General features: G+C 38.1%; 1 protein-coding gene across 6 annotated transcripts; it reads right to left on the minus strand.

Annotated features, from left to right (window-relative positions):
* Positions 1-28: 28 nt before the first annotated feature.
* Positions 29-19,480, minus strand: CBL (cystathionine beta-lyase). 6 transcript variants are annotated; one of them, XM_023662874.2, is made up of 14 exons: positions 19,331-19,480; positions 19,134-19,242; positions 18,772-18,913; positions 18,571-18,683; positions 11,872-11,942; positions 11,665-11,756; positions 8,274-8,361; positions 8,087-8,198; positions 6,595-6,691; positions 6,431-6,512; positions 2,032-2,149; positions 1,026-1,133; positions 819-921; positions 29-489 (listed from the first exon to the last, which is right to left on the minus strand). In XM_023662874.2, exons 2-14 carry the CDS (start codon positions 19,209-19,211, stop codon positions 314-316), a joined length of 1,380 nt encoding a protein of 459 aa, XP_023518642.2. In that variant the 5' UTR covers positions 19,212-19,242; positions 19,331-19,480; the 3' UTR covers positions 29-313. The 6 variants fall into 6 exon arrangements, with proteins under 6 accessions (XP_023518642.2, XP_023518643.2, XP_086976127.1 ...); XM_023662875.2 differs by having other exon boundaries at positions 19,134-19,263; positions 19,331-19,465; XM_087120001.1 differs by having other exon boundaries at positions 19,183-19,242; positions 19,331-19,459.
* Positions 19,481-19,667: the final 187 nt, after the last annotated feature.

The following is a 19,667-nucleotide window of genomic DNA, read 5'->3' on the forward strand; positions in this document are numbered from 1 at the left end:
AAATAATAGTGTTACGTAAATAATGAAGTGTTAAAATTTAATAAACATATTAAGTTGCTTATAAAAGTTGATCCAAAGCATTTTGAGTTCATAACTTGTCACAACAATCAAGATAAAAGTGTATCATTTTCAATCTTAAAAATCCACCAAAAGCCAATCATGAATATTTTGCACCATCATCAAGTACCCAAAAGCCAGTCTTTGCATATACCACTCTCACTTCCTTTACAGAAGTTAACAATCTTCATCAATATCATCATCATCATCATCTCATCAAGCTGCAGATTGTTTCAAGTTTGAATGTTCCTCACTTCTACAGAGGTCCAGTTCTGAGTGCATTGTCTAAATCAGTTATGAGATCATTCACATCTTCAATACCAACTGATATGCGAATCAGATCTTCGGTTAAACCTCGAGCTTCCCGTACCGCAGCGGGTATGCTTGCATGGGACATAAAGCAAGGCATACTTATAAGGGACTTCACACTACCTACAAAGAGAGGAAACCATAATTCTTCTTAAGCATCAAAATCAAACTTCAAAACGTAGGGGTATCAGAAGCCTTTTTAACTTGTAAACACAAATAATAGTAATCAAACTCTTAACCATAAAAGAAGGATGAGTGACGGAAATTCCACACTCAATGGGATGGAGAAGCATATCTTTTGTGGTTGTAAGTAAGCATGTAAGCATAGTGTTACAATCGCACTCTTGCGGTAGCGGTACATCAATTGTGCGACACTTGTTATATGACTATCCCTAATCACTAGTCCACATGAAAAAGTGCGTAATTAACTCCAAAGGGAAGAATATGATTACCAAAACTGACAGTTATGCTGAAATACTTGGTAGTTTCAACAATATGCTTGGAGAGAGCCAACGATCCAGTCAAAAAGCTCAATACTGCTCCTGCGCCCTTTGCCTAAGAACATAAAGAAAGTTACATGGTTAACTAACTCTCTCTTCTTCTCTTTCTTTTTGATATCCGTGAATTTACAGGCTAGCTTAAACTGATTCTAATTGTACCTGAGAATAATGCAAGGAACGGCCAGGATGAGTAGGAAGACCTGCATAGAACACTTTCTTCACACGTGGATGTGAATGGAGAAACTCAGCAATCTTCTGTGCATTTTCCTGTCAACGACATCAATCTACTGAGAAATGAATGGTGTCATCCACATATATACATGTACAGATGAATAATGAAATAAACAATGTTATTACTGTTTACATTAAATACATTATCAGAATCCAGTAGTCAAAACCACAACAAAGGACAACACAACTAATGTATTTACGAAATTACAATTATAATAATATAGTATTCTTAGATAGTTGACATATATTATACATACACAGTGGGGTAGATGAATCCAACTTATGCCCACATCAAATTCCACAAAGACTTGTCACTTCAACCTATAACGTTTGATATCAGAAATCTCATAGGACCTGTGATATTCCAACATGCTGAACCACATCATAGTAGGTATACCATCTAGTCCGTTAGACTAAGTACACGTTGCGACTGAGAATGAAACATCAATGAACCGTACAAATAATGTCGTTTCCTCAAATTACAGATTTCTGATATCCTACAATCACTAAAATATTGGAGAAGTATAATTTTTTTAATAAAGTACTTGATAGCAGATTTGGCAGGAACACACAAGTTGTTCAATTGTTCACAATTGGCCTCAAGGAGCATTATAATTTGAGCTGAAGCATAACACAAAATAGTAGCAAAAAATTAACAAGGATGCAAGATATGACATAAATGTAAAACGAAAGCAATCATGAATCTGAGACTATGAGTCTGAGCCTGACCTTTATATTTTTATAAAAAGGGACAAAAGTATAAAATACAGGTCAGAATCGGCACCTGCTGTTTTTGAGACTGACCTTTATATTTTTATAAAAAGGGACAAAAGTATAAAATACAGGTCAGAATCGGCACCTGCTGTTTCTGAGACTGACCTTTATATTTTTATAAAAAGGGAGAAAAGTATAAAATACAGGTCAGAACCGGCACCTGCTGTTTTTCAACTCGTAAGGCTAGTGTCTTGATTCCTCTTAAACAAACCCAACAGTCAAATGGAGCCAGTCCAGACCCTTCTGCATTTTGGAGGAAATACAAGTCTTTTGCCAAGCTGGAACAACGGGAACAAGGTAAAGCAAATTGAGTTATCAGAACAAATGGTTCCGGAACATGTAGTGAAAGCAAGAAGGAATGCATCCATCCGGTCAAATCCAAGGACGATATCTTTCTTTTCTGAACAAGACCGCTAGTTCAAATTTCTTTAGTAAAATATGCAGGAAAAATTGCCTCCCTGAAAGGCTAAAGCAATCGACAAAAGTCTTGGATAGTGATTCAGAAGAGTATAATAGCTTAAGCTGGACAGCTTCTAATTTTCACACGCACAGAAAAACAAATAAAAAGAAAGAAAGAAAGAGAGAGAGAGAGAAAAAAAAAAAAAAAAGTAATGTTACTGCTCCCAAATACCCAAGTCCACACTTCAACCCCCTAGAAAGAAAAACTACTAAAAGTTGCTAGAAACTCTCCAATGTTCTGTAAATTCATCCTACTTGCTGGTAAAATTCACCCTATTTCCAGCCCAGTTATCACAAACATTATTGATATGTTATTTGTTGATAATGAAATTTTATAAACAAAATGAAGTACGCAGATAAGTCCTCAAATTATAGATAAAAAGAAAATAGAAAGAGCAGTCATTCTAAGTGTGGCTACCAAAGAAATAACAAATAGATTCTTCCTTTAAAAAGCCATGACTGATAAGGGAACCCTAAAAAAAGTTCTGATTTTTTAAATACAAGGACTTCCGAGCAATTTTAAGCTATGAAGAAGCAGTATCAACAAATAAACATAAATGTAATCTACTCACAAAAGAAGCTATTTACAGAAAGATCCACTGCATTCTTCCCATCCAACATTTCTTATGGGAAGTAGATACTCTGCTATCATACAATTTATATCATTAGAATAGGTGAAGGGTGATTTAATTTCACAATGATACTTCTTGCCTCATTATCAAACTAAAATCGATGCACCTGATTTTTTTTTTAGAAGAACCAAAAGGATATGAATTATAAAACCAGAAAAAAATAAATAAAATAAGGTAAACATCCTAAGGCCAGGAGTTGAGGAAACCCTTGCCAAAAGAAATAAGAAACACAATGAGAGCCATCCGATCAATTTTAATCACAAGGAGCCTATAGTTACAAATGAATTTTTCAAGGTTTATCCACCACCTAGAAGTAGTATGCTGTCCCAAAATCCAAAAAGAATTGACTGCCATGCTTCTATTCTCAATGTTCCTCTCCTTCAAAAACTGCACTAACCACACGGCCCCATGGAATTCTAGGTTTATCCCTAAATATTTTTCCTCTTACACATTCCGCCATCCACGAATTCACCTTATCAGAGAGAAAACCAGCCAGATCGAAAGTAATCAGCAAGGAACAAACAAGCTAAACAAAAGGGCAATGGAGAAACATGTAGTCCGTTGTCTCGCTCTCCTTAAAACATACACTGCAAACAGAGGGGGTTAAGGACCAAGTGGGGAACTTTCTCTGCACCTTCTCAGCCATAATAAGCCTCCTATAGGAAAGCGACCATATAAAAAGTCTCACTCTTTTGGCACCTTGAAACGCACCATGGGGTTCTCAACAAAAACCTCTGAAAAATATACTCCACCTTGGGGTTCTCAACAACAAACTCTGAAATTTTTTTCATAGAAACTAAAATATATGCATTTCAAAGACATAAAGTTGTTGGTTTTGACCTTTGATCAAAGTACACCGAAACGAAGGAGAAAAAGACTTGAAACTTGCAAATTAAATCTCCTAAATTTGCTCCACAACTTAGATCTTCTAAAAAAAAATAAAGTACAAATCAAGCTTATTGACTCACAATCTTCCCCCGTCAACTTGACTTTGCTCGAGATTCTTCGCTTCAAGTAACTCCCAGTTTTTTGACTTGGCAGCTTTCAGCTCAAGCCTTAAAATGTCAAATGTTGCTCGGCTTGTTCAATTTTCACTACCTTGTCCTTCAATCCATCTTCCTTTCAGCCGAAGTACTGAAGAATTCTCTCCTCAAATCATCTTCCCTAAGCCTTGTTCGCTTATTTGTGCGTTCTTCTAGTGTAGCCTTCTCAAGAGCAGCTTTAACACTCTTAAAGCAATATCCACTATTCTGCCACTTCTTGAACAGACAGAGCTTCTTTCCAAGTAGCAGCACCAGTCCTAGACTTCAAAATGGAAATTTCTGAATTAGTTGGATCTTCCTCAGCTTTCAACTTAGACAAGACAGTTCAATATTTTCTTTTCCAATCCAACGATTCTTGTTTCCTTTCAAGCCTGTATCTAGGCCTCTTTGGTTGAGATGGCAAGTATGATGAAATACACCGACTTGTAGATTACTTTTTGCTGATTGAAGTATCCTCCGGTTTCTTCATAGCTATATTTTTTGGTTCCTTCTTCCCTTTATTGCCACCAATGCCAATGGAGGTTTCTGAAAGATGTTGATGGTTGTTCATTTGTATCTTATATAGGCGGTTTGTGACCGTTTTAAGTTCATCACCAGGGCTCCATTTTTTCGAACATCTTGAGGAACAATCCAACTAACTTCACTCTCGGTTGCCTTCTTCTGTCATTTGACCAAGCCTGATAATATTACTTTTCAACCTCGGGATGTAATATACTTTGGTAAGTAGACATTGATCGTCATTCTTGCATTGGAACAAGATGGATCCTTTACCTTGAATCGATACAATTGATCCGTCGCCAAGCTTCATATTTTCAATGAGCTTCTCATCAAATTCCTTGACATTTGTTCGATCTTAGATCATGTGGTCACTCGCTTCGTTGTCTAGGTATCACATGTTGGTCTCTACTTGGTCTTCTCTATCTTCTCTTCATTGAGCATCAACAGGTTGGACATCTTTTCGACCAACATCAGTGTGAGATCTTAGTCTTTTCGACCTCCTCATCACGCTCCTTGTTGCGGCAGTCTGCCACATAATGTTCATATTTTCCACAAGAGTAACACTTGATCATGCTCTTGTCCTTCCATGACTTTGTGAAGGATTTTCACGATCTCCTCTACCACCACATCCCCGGTCACAACCATAGCTACACCCACGCCTCTATTTTCCTTGTTGTGGCTATCGCGTCCCTTCGTACCTAAAAAAGAAGAATCAGCTACATTTTTCTTTTTCATCAGTGCAAACCATTCCTCGTGTGCTAATGAGAGATGTTTCTCCTCCTCTTTGTCGTCGTAGCCGCTAAGTATCTCCTCATGGACCTTAAGACAACCAACGACCTCCTCAACCGAAATGTTCCTGAGGTCACCGACCTGTTCAATGGAGGTAATGATCTACATGAGTCTCAGAGGCAGCTCGAAGGAACTTCTTGACGACAAAGATCTCTTCCACTTTGTCGCCTAACAAACAGATGTCAGTGACGATTGTCATCAATTTCATGGCAAAGTTGTCTATTGATTCACCATCTTTCATGCAGATAACCTCGAACTCACTCTTCAAGGTCTGCACCTTTACTTCCTTGATCCATTCCACTCCCATGTGCATTGTTTGCAGTATCTCCCACGCTGCCTTTGCTGAGTTCTTCCTTGTCAACATGAGAAGATCGTCAAGGAATAATTGGTAGATGGTAGCAAGAGTCATCTTGTCCTTGCGTTCCCCAACTTTGCCACCATGCTCGGTAGCATGTCATACGCCTTGTGCCTGTAAATTAACACGCATCTTTATTGACCATGCTGCGTAGTTACTCTCCGTGAGTAACGGGTACTGGAGCATTACACTCCCTCCTTTCCACTCTACATCATTGTCACATCGTCTCCGACAACTTTTTGTGATGATGGCATTTATTTTGATATTCTAACTTTGATACCAGATGTTGGTTTTGACTCTCGATCGAAGTACACTGAAATGAATAACCGAAGGAGAAAGAGCCTAATTCAAGGGGGAGGGGAGAGTTTCTCCCTACTTGAGAACTTATAAGATGCTCTGTAGCATTTATTTTATTGAATTCTTGGGATTAAAAACTTGATGGGGATATAGGGGTATTTATAATAGAGGCTAGACAATGTGAACCATACATTTGTGATCCTCCCTCTTATCTTGTATACTCTTAGAATCATCTAGATTTAAAATATCAAGATATTATCTCCTAAATTTGAATCTTTGCTCCACAAATTAAATCTCCTAATGTTGCTCCATTAGATCTTCTAAGACACTAAATCAAGTAAAAATCAAGGTAAAAATCAAGCTTAATGACTCACAAAAGTTATACACGATTTTTCTTTAAAATGTCAAATACTTCAAATAAATGGAAATTATAAAAAAGAAATTACATATACATCTCACAAGTCCGAAAGCATAGTACAAGAGTACCTTTCTCCCCTAACAGCAAGCACACCCGCCATTACATCACTATGTCCAGCAATAAATTTGGTAGCCGAGTGCATAACAATGTCTGCAATCAAAGACCTGGGTGAGTAATATTCAAAGCAATATTGAAATGCCTGAACATTGAAGTTGGGAAATATTCTTGATACCTGCCCCAAGTTCCAGTGGTTGGGACAACACAGGGGACAATATGCTGTTGTCTACCAGCACTAGAGCCCCATGTTTATGCGCCATTGTTGCAATTTTCTGAAGTGGAAAGAAAAATGATATACACAACAGGTGGAAGGCATAGTTTTCTATTCAACTTAACAATTTGCATGATTCCAGTAAACAGAGGGATTTGGTGACAGAACTTCAATTGGAGGTTGAAAAGATAATCATATCAAGACAATGAAACAAATCCCCTTCAGTATCTTTAAAGAATGCTAATCTCAGCAAAAGAAGAATTAAATAATTTTTTTTAATACTCTTCCCTTTCCTCCTTTCCAGATTTCCCAGTCTTGCTACGATAGCATTCTCACAAATACAAATACAAATACATATCCAAATACAAGGCACTGATACGAGATGACAATACACAGTCACATTAACAAGTCATTTCTCAAATCTATGACACAAAAATGGCAAGGCACATTTATTAAAATATATATTCTTTTAAAATATAAATCATTTTTATATGACAAGAATATTTAAATTCAATAATTTTATGCAGTTATATGCTTAAAAAATAAGTTCGATGTATTCACCATTAAAATTTATATTTTAATACTTTTGTCTTATATTACATTTTACATCTATTTATTATGTTTAAGATGTGTCTGATATGTGTCTAATAAATATTTGGTCTATTCTCTTTAAAGCTCGACTTCTGGAGCCAAAACTTGCAAAGTTTGTGTCTAATGGGCCACTAGCGCTACCTTTGACAGCTTGATATTTACATATTGACACATTTGCTGGCATAAGTATAAAACTAATGAAGTTAACAATATGATACTACTGGACACAAACGTAATGTTTGGGGAATCTATTAGCTTATAGAGACTCAATTGTCTAAAGTGCAAAGATACGAGGGAAAAAAAACTTAATTTAACCCTTCCTTTCCACATAAATGCTTCTAGAGCTCCTTTGTGTGCCATTGAGGTGAAAATAAGCAATAAAATTTTCAAAACATGAATTCAAGGAATTTCGTAATCTGTTACGTACACAGAGCCTTAGTTTAATAGCTTGGACAGGGATTCTTATAAATTTAAATAATACCCATAAGCCTACTAAATTAATTTTTATTTCGTGGTCAACTGGAATGATATTCAAAAGAATAGTTTTGAATTATCTGCCAGCTGTTTATGGATATATTTGAATGAGACAAACTAAAAGTCAAATCAATCCATTTCCAAAATATCAAAGGATGAATAAAATATTTAAGAAGTCTTCCAATTGCCTCCTCGCAGCACCAGCTGAAACTCCTCATGATGTTCAACTGGATCCAAGGGGAGGAGCTCAACTGAATCCAAAGGAAGAATATCTTTCCATGCAATAAATTATTTTGGCTTACAAGTTCAAAATTATCAGTAGCTAAGTGCATTGTGAAAAGTCAAATTACTTGTGCATGAATTCCCATAATTCTTTACAAACAGACCTTACCCGAATATCTGATATTTGTAATCTTGGGTTGGTTGGACTCTCCAGCCACACAAGCTTTGTTAGAGGGCCAATAGCAGATGAGACCTCATCTAAGTCACTTGTGTTCACGCGTCTGCAAATTAAATCCATTACAATCTTAATCCTCAAAGTGGGACCACCACAAAAATGATGACAATATTTAGCTTACTTGACCAAAATTCCTCGTTTGGGAATCACTTGTGAAATCAACCGGTCAGAGCCTCCATAAAGATCATCACCAGCAACAATTTCCTCGCCTGTTAGAAAGAGATTGCAAGTAAATAATTCATATACAAATTGACAAGATCAACAGCATGAAGGAACCGCAACCATGCTTTCTTCTCTCTCCTTTTGCAACACCCCCACCCACCACCCCACCCCACCCCACCCCTTCCTCACCATGCCTCTTTTTAACCTCGAGTTGTTATTTCACCACCGTTCTCACAACGATAGCTTCCCATAAGCTCTTTCTCAAAGATTTGCCTGAAGTTTTTATAGGAATTTCACACATCTCCAAAGAACTACCTCTATTTTAATCAAAGTTGTGATACTACTTTAGATTACAAACACCTTAAAAGACCTCATAGTCTCTCCCTAAGCCTAAGCTCAGAATTTTTCAAAATGACACATCGCACAAAAAGCTTCACATGGATCAACCACCAACAAAAGGAGTAGTTTCATAAACCGCCATGGATTACCCCTGTGGTTAATGAGGGTAAATGTAAACAATAAAAGGCTTAGAGGGAATGAGTGACAACTGTTGGATGAAAGTCCCACATCAGCTAATTTAGGGAATGATCATGGGTTTATAATCAAAGAATACTATCTCCACTAATATGAGGCCTTTTGGGGAAGCCCAAAGCAAAGCCATGATTGCTTATGCTCAAAGTGGACAATATCATACCATTGTGGAGAGTCGTGTTCATTTAACATGGTATTAGAGCTATGCCCTAAACTTAGCCATGTCAATAGAATCCTCAAATGTCGAACAAAGGACTCCAAAAGAATAAGGAGTCGAGGCTCCTCGAAGGCATAGTAAAAAAATGACTAAGACTCCAAAAGAAAAGGAGTCGAGCATCGATTAAGGAGAGTCGTACTTTGTTTGAGGGGAGATGTTGGATGAAAGTCCCACATCGGCGAATTTAGGGAATGATCATGGGTTTATAATCAAAGAACACTATATCCATTGATAGAAGCCCTTTGAGGAGGCCCCAGCTTATGCTCAAAGTGGACAATATCATACAGTTGTGGAGAGTCGTGTTCATCTAACAACCACCAACCTAGGATTTAACATCCTAAAAGTTACCTCAACTACCAAATGTAGTATGGTCAACCAGTTGCCAGAATATGTTGATCTCAACTCTGCTTTGATTGATTGCTTTGAAGGATTCTAAACCTTTTCTTTATGGGCCCCAATTTGTCATATAATGTCTCTAAATCCACCCTAATCAGCATTAATTGTAGTCCTCCAAGGTGAACCTCCATGGTTCTTCATTTGGTTGTCAAGTGGGAAGACTTTTCAATTCTCTTTGTCTTCGTTTTCCCCTTAATAAAATGGCAGTTAGCTTTTGGGAGCTTCTGACGAACAAAATGAGGGTAGATTTGGACAACTGGGAGTGGGTAGAATGGGTGACGGTATTCTACCTAAATAATAGACACAGGTAATAAATAAGAGAATACTAAAGATTCGAGCCATAGAATTTCTCAATTTTGACACAAGGTACTTATTAGATTTAATAGAATTATTTTGTTGTATTCAGACTAATATCAATCTAACCCCTTTCCTGAATAAAATGTGACCAATTAACCAATCAACAAAACTACTTGTTACAAATAACATCTTACATCTTGTTGTTGCATTGAACATAGAAATGTTGACTAATCTAACTAACATTGGACTTGGTAAAATGAAATGGTTGAATAATTGAAAAATGAGATTATTCAATAATACACATTGAATGCTTATTACCTATGCACCGGGGGTTACTTAGTAAACTGGAGTTTGGACGTCACACCAAACACAACACGATAGAATCGGTGTAGATTACCTAAGACAAAGGAGCATAACCCTCCTTCAATGGTTGTGACAGTTTGGAACTGAGAAAAACAGACTTCGGGGAAGTGCCATAGCAGCTATTTAAGGAGTAAAGGATAGGGGGTGAATGACAAAGAAGCACAAGGTCCAAAAAAGGAAGAACATGGGTGGATTTCAATTAACAAAAATTGAAAGAGATTATGGGAGGTTTTATGTTTAAAACTACAAGGGGAAGATGCACCCACTTTTTGGAAGATGCTAGGCTGATAAAAACTCCTTTCTCTGCTATTTCCAGAATCTTGTAGTCTTTCTCAAAAAAGGGAGAAGTCACTATTGAGTGCAGGCTTTCTCTCAATGAAAGCACAGTTTCTTGAAAAAAGGGAGAAGTCACTATTGAGTGCAGGCTTTCTCTCAATGAAAGCACAGTTTCTTGCCAAAAATAAAAAAAAATGATCGAGTGCAAACTAGAAGTGTAACGGCCCAAGCACACCGCTAGCAGATATTGTCCTCTTTGGGCTTTCCTTTCGGGTTTCTGCTCAAGGCTTTAAAACGCGTCTACTAGGGGAAGGTTTCCACACCCTTATAAAGGGTGTTTTGTTCTCCTCCCCAACCACTGTGGGACATCGAAATCCACCCACCTTCAGGACCTAGCGTCCTCGCTGGCACTCGTTCCTTTCTCCAATCGACGTGGGAGCACCACTAAATCCACCCCCCTTTGGGGCCTAGCGTCCTTACTGGCACACCGCTTCGTGTCTACCCCTTTCGGGGAACCTCCTCCTCGCTGGCACATCACACGGTGTCTGGCTCTGATACCATTTGTAACGGCCCAAGCACACCGCTAGCAGATATTGTCCTCTTTGGGTTTTCCTTTTCGAACTTCCCCTCAAGGCTTTAAAAAAACGTGTCTACTAGGGGAAGGTTTTCACACCCTTATAAAAGGTGTTTTGTTCTCCTCCCCAACCAACGTGGGACATCACAAAAAGACTCAGACCTAGGATTTGGAGCTAAAAGAAGACTCTTAGACATAGAATTAGCCGAGTGGAATTCCTTCATTAAAAGCTGAATTTAATTCACTAAGCCATTGCCTAGCCCCAAATCTTGGTTAAAGGATGCCCTGGGTGAGTTACGTAAGGAGAATTAAGGTTCCACGAAAATAAATTTTTTTATGGTTTTTCTTTTCTTTTCTTTTCTTTTTTAATTAGAAATCAAACTTTCATATGAAAGAATACAAGGGCATCCAAAAAGCAATCCCATCATTAACTATAAAAAGAGACTTCAATTCAAAAGGAAAAGAACAAGACTGAACACGGTCAAGAGGTCACAAAGAAAATTCCCCCATCAGGATCGAATTCGAACCAATAACAATGATTTCCTTTTCATCGAAAAACCAACTTTTCATTGAGATAGAAACGAAAGAGAACCAAAATATAATCATATATATTATATATTTGACTTTGAACCATATATAATAATCATACGAACTCAAAAGTGAAAACGACCACACAAGTGGAATACCAAAACCCACCAGTTCCAACAAGTTGAGCAACTGCAGCTAAAGCAGCCATCCCACTGGTGAAGCAAAATGCTCGATCCGCTTTTTCAAGCTTTGCTAAGAGGCTAAATGAACAACAGAACAAGGGTTTTAATTATTTTGGGTGGAGAGGGGATGCTGTATAAGTGCCGGCACAGCACCCTTTTTCCTTTTTTAAGAAGAACATAGGACATAATACACCTTTCCAAAGCATCTCGTGTAGGATTCCCACTTCTGGTGTAATCATATGGGCCATTTTCTGTTGCCGAAGGCTGCAAAGCATAGAAAGTGAAGAAATGGAAACTAAATAAGAAGCCACAGAATTCACAATGTCAATAAAGATACAAGAAACAAGATAGAGAACGCAAAAGAAAAGATCAAAGTAGAAAACAAAAAAATTACAATGCCAGATGTTTGGTAGTTCTAGTAGCAAAAAATGTACTTCGAATCTTGGAATTGCAGTGAGTTACACATTTCCAACAATTAGTTATCTCAGTTCCAATCTCATGAAAAGCTCACCTACAGGATGCAATAAACCGATAAACACTAGGGATACATTCATTCAGCCTCCGTCCAAGTAGTCATTTTATAATGCTTGTATTCAACCAAGTGGTCATGACATACCTGACTAGATGCAAGTATCGCAAGATCAGACTAGTTTAAAATCTAAAATTGAACTAGTAACTCAGACACTGAAAATTTGTGGTTATTATAGAAGTTAAATCCTATTTTGGTCCCTAGATTTAGGTGCAATTTACGTATTTTGGTCCCCAAATTGTCAAATATTATTCATTAGTCTCTCATCTTTTAAAGATTTTGCTTCAATCCCTAGCAATGTTTTAAAAGGCTTTTGAGGCTAATGCCTCAAAGCTAGGCTCCAACTTTTGGCCTCGAGACTGATGCCCTTTTTTGAACCATGAAAGCTTAAAGTCTCAACAACTCAGGTAAGAATTAGAAGAATAATAGTAATTTACATCATTCAAAAAAATTTACAGGTTTGAGTTGTGACCATTTGAACTACTACTACCTTTACTGATTAATTAGGCTTTGAAAACATTTTTTTTTATAAGAGAGAATTTCATTGAAGATTGAAATTTACAAGAAGGATGTATAATCCATGGTGTTTACAAAAGACCTTCCCAATGTGCAATGAGGGAGGTATAACTATAGGAAGTAAAAATATTAGATAGTTTACACCAAGATATAGTAAACAACATTGTCGAAAAGTTTTGTGTAGGTTTACGTCTTTTCTGCAGATATTCTCTGATTTCTTTCTTTCCATAGATTCCAAAAGAAAGCCATGATGATGTTTTTCCATAATAGGGCTTTTGTGTTCTTGAAAGGGTGGTACATTGAGGTCATATCCAAAAAATCCTTTACCTCCCTGGGAAATGTGAGATGCCATCCGAACATATTGAGAATCGTTGTCCAAAAATTCTGAGCGTATGTGCATTGCATAAACAAGTGACTTTGTGATTCGTTTTCTTTCTTGCATAATGGACACCAATTTGGAAAGAGAAATGTAAAACATCCTTTTTTTTAAGATTTTTACTTGTGCTGATGGCTTTATGCGCTATTTCCCAAAGGAAGAACTTCACCTTTTTAGGTTGATGTCCTTTCCATATTGTCTTTTCTAGCGTGGGATTTATTGCTTCTACTTTTTCCCCCATGTCCATCATCAAGGATTTTGTAGAAAAGACCCCATTAGCGTGGAGAGCCAAGTTAGTGAGTCTTCTTTGTTTGACAATACCACAGGGGCAAGGTCAAGGCTTAATTCGGCCCACTCCATTGCTTCATTATCCTTTAAATTCCTACCAAGCTTCAGGTCCCAAAATTTGTTGACAACATTCCACATTTCTTTAATCGTGGCTTTTTTGCTGAGAGAAAGCCTGTACAAAAGTGGATACTTCAAGGCTAGCGTGGTATTTTCAATCCATGGGTCGGTCCAAAATGATGTGCTTCCCCCATTCCCCACCTTATGGCGAGTTCGGTTGGTGATGAGATTTCTTTATGTACTTCCAAGGCCCTTTTGTAGAAGATGGAGGGGGTGATTTTTGTTTGATGTAGGAGTATATTTAGCCTTTATAAGATTTCACCACAAGTCCTTTTCTTCATGATGATCTCTCCATATCCATTTGGCAAGGATGGTGTCATCTGTGAAGTGAAGGTGGTTGATGCTCAAGCCTTCATTACCAATCTGAAAACCTTTTATCTGCCTTTCGTATTCTGTTTTTGTCAGTCGGCGACTGAGACAGTCCGTTACCATGATGAAGAAAAAAGGGGATAGTGGATCTCCTTGTCTAAGGCCCAGTGGGGGCATAAATCTTCCCTCTTGGTCTTCCATTGATGATGATGGAGAAATTTGTGGATGAGATGCATCCTTTAGTCCACCTTGGCCATTTTGGCCCAAAGCCTTTTGCCACAAGAATGTTTTCGATGTCGAAGGCCTTTTCCATGTCAAGTTTAATGACTACATCTTTTTTATTCTTTCTTTCCTATGGCCATGAGGGATGCATCAAGAATTTGTCGCCTCTCAACAAAAATTGTTTGTTGCCCCATTATTGTGAAGGGGAGAACCTTTTTAAGGCGTTCTGATAATACCCTTGCTATGATTTTATATAGACCGGTCGTGAGGCGTATGGGACGAAAGTCTGCAACGGTGCAAGCATCTAGTTACTTTGAGGTATATTGAAGGAGCAAAGTCATAAAAAAGAAGGGGGAGATGAGATATCCCAAAGGTAAGGTTACGGAAAGGATCCCAGTTAGCCATGCTTTGTACCATACTATAATTACACAAAAATTAGAGAAAAAAAAAATCAGATGGATTCAAAGAGCCTAATAAAATCACATAACTCATGAAAATGCTCTCTTTGAAAACCCTCTAGTTTCTCTCAAACCAAAACTTCCTGAAAGCCCTCTAGTTTCTCTCAAACCAAAACTTCCTGAAAGCCATTACCACAATAGACAATCTGATACAATGTCACTACAAGTGTACACACGTTACACTCGTGCAAAAAGAAGCAGTCACGATGGAACCCATGAGTTAAATTTTTCTTTATGCAGAGTCCTCCACCTTCATTTCTAATTTTAGTTATTTCCTTTGTTTTAGGAGGATTGAGTTGTGGCTCCATTGATATAGCAATGGTTGTAAAGACATCATTTTCATTTCTATTTTTAGTTATTTCCTTTGTTATTTTTAGTTATTTCCTTTGTTTTAAGAGGATGATCCTTCATGACTCATGATTTTATTGATGTACAATGGTTATTATAAAACTTGTATAAATAGTCATATAACATCAATGAAGATGGTACTTACAAATTTCCAATTTAGTCTTGACTACTTTAACTCAAAGGTGTTAAAGTTCCCTCTATTTGAGCCTTACAATTATTCAAAATTGGTCGAAAGAAGAATTCTACTTCTTCCCCCACACAAACACCGTCTACCTCCACTTACGAGAGACCCATAACTCGATCCCAGACTTGGAACCGTAATAATATGGTATCAGAGCCAGCAGTTATGGGTGAATCTGTGCAAGAAATAGCTTACCAAACCCTTCAATTTACTCTTATCCAAAGAGTAGGCTAATCAAGCGCGTTATGAGAAGGTTGAACAGATTCGTGCGAAATTAGATGTTATGTCCCTTGACTTGGAATCCACAAAGAATGGTCTGACTTCTTCAAGTGCCGAAAGTCAAGCAAAAACAAGGAGAGATAAAAGGGAATTTCTGGAGCAACCATTTCTGACAATTCTGGAAGAAACTTGATTGTACTTGAATTCATGAAACTTGACTTCCCTCGCTTCAATGGGTTGGAAGACCCCTTGGGTTGGATTAGTCGTTGTCAACATTTTTTCCGACATCAATCGACAACTTCACAGTGGACTTATTCGTGCTACCATTGACGGAGTTCGACATTGTCCTCGGAGTTAAATAGTTGCGAACATTGGGTCCTATTTTATGGGACCTCAATATCATGTGTATGTCTTTTTTCATACAGGGAAGCCAAGTGGAGCTCAAAGGAATACATTCCAAACCATCCCAGAAGGCGTTTGAACCCAATTCCTTGCATCCAACCACTTTCGAGGACATGCAACTTCAAACATTGCTAGTGGAAAATGTTGCTCTCTTCGATCAACCAACGGGGATGCCTCCTAGCCGTTGTGATTACCGAATTCCGCTACACATGTGGTGGTGCGCCCCTATAGATATCCCACGGACAAAAGGATGAGATAGGACACCAATGTGCAGCCATGCTACAACAAGGGATCATTCGTCCTAGCCGATCTCCTTTTTCTTCTCCTGTAATTCTAGCTCTGAAGGCTGATAATTCATGACACTTATGTGTGGATTACAGGAAACTCAATACAAAGGTCATCAAAGACAAATTTCCAATACCAGATATGGATGAACTACTTGAAGAATTGGGAGGTACAAAGTTCTTCACAAAGTTAGACTTGCTATCCGGATATTATCAAGTTACCATGTATCCTCTCGATATTGAGAAGACAGCCATTCGAACTCACCACGGTCATTTCTAGTTTTTGGTTATGTCGTTTGGGCTCTCCAATGCGCCACCCACTTTTCAAACCTTGATGAATGAGGTATTTAAAGATCAACTACGTAAATTTGTCTTGGTTTTCTTTTACAACATTCTCGTTTCAGTCAAACATAGGCACATCTACATCATTTGCGCCAAGTGTTCCACATATTAGCACACAATCGGTTGTTCCTGAAGCGCACCAAGTGCACCTTTGCACAAACTCGGGTTCCATACTTGGGTCACATCATTTCACAAGAGGGAGTGCAAGTAGACCACACCAAAATTGCGGAAATTACTAACTAGCCAAGCCAACACAATTAAGGGGTTGAGAGGATTTCTGGGCCTCACGGACTATTACCGAAAGTTTGTGCTTAACTATGGTACTATAGCCACACCTCTCACTGCCATGCTATGGAAGAATTCCTTTCAATGGACAAATGAAGCAATTCAAGCATTTGATGAGCTAAAGTCAGCAATGACTACCACACTTATTTTACTTCTCCCAAATTTTGAACTAATGTTTGTTATCGAGTGTGATGCTTCAGACATAGGAATTGGACCCAGTTCTACTACAAGAAAACAAACCTATAGCATTCTTTAGCCGAGCGATGGAAGCACGACACATCAGTCTTCCAACATACAAAAATGAGTTAATTGGGATCGTAAAGGCCATCAAACATTGGCATTCCTACCTATAGGGCATGAAGTTTTTGGTACGAACAGACCATTATATACTCAAATTCTTGCTGGAACAACGCACATTCTCATCACCTCAACAACATTGGGTGAGCAAGCTGATGCCCTTTAGTTTAACTGTGGAAGACAAGGCGGGTAAAAACAACATAGTGGCAGACGCGTTATCGCGCCGAGATGCAGACCAGAAGATTCGTTTTGCAATTTTCATGCCTCATTTGGATTTGTTTGATGAAATACGGAAGGAACAGCAACAATCTGAATTAGTCCAACAGCTAATTTCGCCTTAAACAATGGTAATTCAGCAGACTGCTGGAGTCTTAAACAAGGGCTTCTTTTCTTCAAGGATCATGTCTATATTCTTACTGGTTCTCCGTCAATTTCATTAGTGATTAGCGCACTTCACAACCAAGGCCATGAAAATTACCAAAAGACGCTACATCAGATAACAAGAGATTTTTTCTAGCATGGGATAAAAAACATGGTGCAAGATTTCATAAGGGCTTGTGATGTTTGTCAACGCCACAAAACAGAAACGCTGCAGCTAGTTGGTTTGTTACAGCCTTTGCCAATCCCACAACAAATTTGGGTGAATGTCTCACTTGATTTCATTGAAGGAATTCCATCCTCCAGAGTCAACTGTGATTTCGGTGGTCTTCCACAGGTTTTCTAAGTACGGGCACTTTTTAGCCATATCCCATCCATATAACGCCATAAGTATAGCTCGATCTTTCTTTGATAATATTTTAAAATTACATGGGTTGCCTGAAAAATCTGATCAGTGATCGGGATGTCACATTCACAAGTTCCTTTTGGAAGGAATTATTTCATTTGTGTGGAACTAAATTATACTTTAGCTCAGCATATCATCCACAATCAGACGGGCAAACGGAAGTCGCCAATCGAACAATGGAGATGTATTTGCGGTGTTCCACAAGTACACAACCCAACAAACAGTGTGATTGGCTTTCAGGGGCAGAATTCTGCTATAACACGAGCTACCACTCCTCACTCAAGACCACACCAATTGAAACTGTCTATGGGAGACCACCGCCACAACTATTGTCTTATCTTCCTAGAAATTCTACCATTGAGGCTACGGATGTCATTCTCCATGTTGCAAATCCTTAGAGACAACCTTCAAGAAGCTCAAAACAGAATGAAGGATCGATATGATCAATCACACCGACCATTAGAGTTCAATATTGGAGACAAAGTCTTGCTACATCTTCAACCATATCACTAGTCTTTGTTAGCTTCAAGGAAAAATCAAAAGCTTGCCGCAAAAATCTTTGGGCCTTTTGAAGTATTAGAACGAAATGGTTCTCTGGCCTATAAGTTAGACATACCAACCGAATTAAAATTACACTCAATTTTCCACATTTCCACACTCAAACCATACCATGAAGGCAGTGTCAATCATAATCTAGAACTTCCTCCAATTCCAGCCCCTGACCCTCAACCACTTGCTATATTGGACCATCGATTTAAAGCTAGACAGTTAGAAGTTTTGATAGACTGGAGCCACTCTTCACCTGCTGATGTCTCTTGGGAAAATGTTCAGGATATAACCAAACAATTTCCACAATTCAAGCTTGAGGACAAGCTTTCTTTGGGGTCGGGAAGGACAAGATTTAAAGTTATTATAAAACATTTGTTGCTACTTACTTGCTTGAAGGTCGCAGTTTGGTATAGCGGAATGCTAACAGCATCGTAAGGATCAAACTTACTTTCAAAATTCATTATCATAGTCGAAATGCTTGGCTCTTGTTCCTCCAATTCTAAAGCAAGAAAACGTCAATGTGAGCCCAAAGATGAGAGAATAATTCATTCATTCTATACATAATAGTTAAAGCTAACTTAACTGACCGACATCCTCAATCAAGGTCGACGTGCTAACATCCATCTCTCTACCAAGAGAGCACTTCTTCGAAACCAACAATTGATTACACCTCGAATACGGTAGCTTGTGGAATCCAAACCTCACCAGCAAGTTCTTGGCACTGAATCCCTGCCAAACCCAATCAAGAACATAAAAACGGATGAACCATCACCGACAATCGGATACAAATTCCAAACGTCATGAAAATAAGAAATCCACAAGCAGAAAATTTGAGAGGAAATCATAACTTGGCCCCTCATTTACACATTCCAATCGTTTCGGAGAAACTAAATAGACAATTTCAGTGAGGGGAAGGAAACAAAAGAAAAAAGTGCAAAGGTGTAGTTACGTTACAGTGTGCAGCAGAATCAGAAGCTGTTAGATGATTGGCGATGCACCTTAAAGAGATGGAAGCGGCGGAGGCCATAGCCAACCTCTCGCTGTCAGTGAAGCTTGAACTAACAAAAAAAAGATGTACCCTGTTTACAAGTTGGTTGAATCAGAGAAACAAAAAAAAAAAGGAATCAAAGAAATGAAAGAGCAGACCTGAGCGCGAGCAAGCAGGTGATGAAGGGACGGAGACGGTGGTCGGCGTGAGGTTGCAGAGGAGAGGCTGTGGGGGCGTTCCGTCGAGCGGCAAATATGGGAGAGGGAAAAAGGAGACGTAAACAGTAGTAGTAGGTTACAAAAACTTAATTCATATTTAATTTTTATCCCTAAACTTTATAAAAATTAATTTTAAACCTTAAAAATTAATTAAGGGATTAAACTATGAATAAAATATTAAATTTATATTAAATTTTGATATTCATTTAATTTTAAAAAATGAAAATGAAAAATAAAATAAAATAAAATAAAATAAAGATAACCATTACAAACGAAT

This window comes from Cucurbita pepo, chromosome 19 (genome assembly GCF_057944985.1).
Source record: "Cucurbita pepo subsp. pepo isolate OVF chromosome 19, ASM5794498v1, whole genome shotgun sequence".
Lineage (NCBI taxonomy): Eukaryota > Viridiplantae > Streptophyta > Magnoliopsida > Cucurbitales > Cucurbitaceae > Cucurbita > Cucurbita pepo.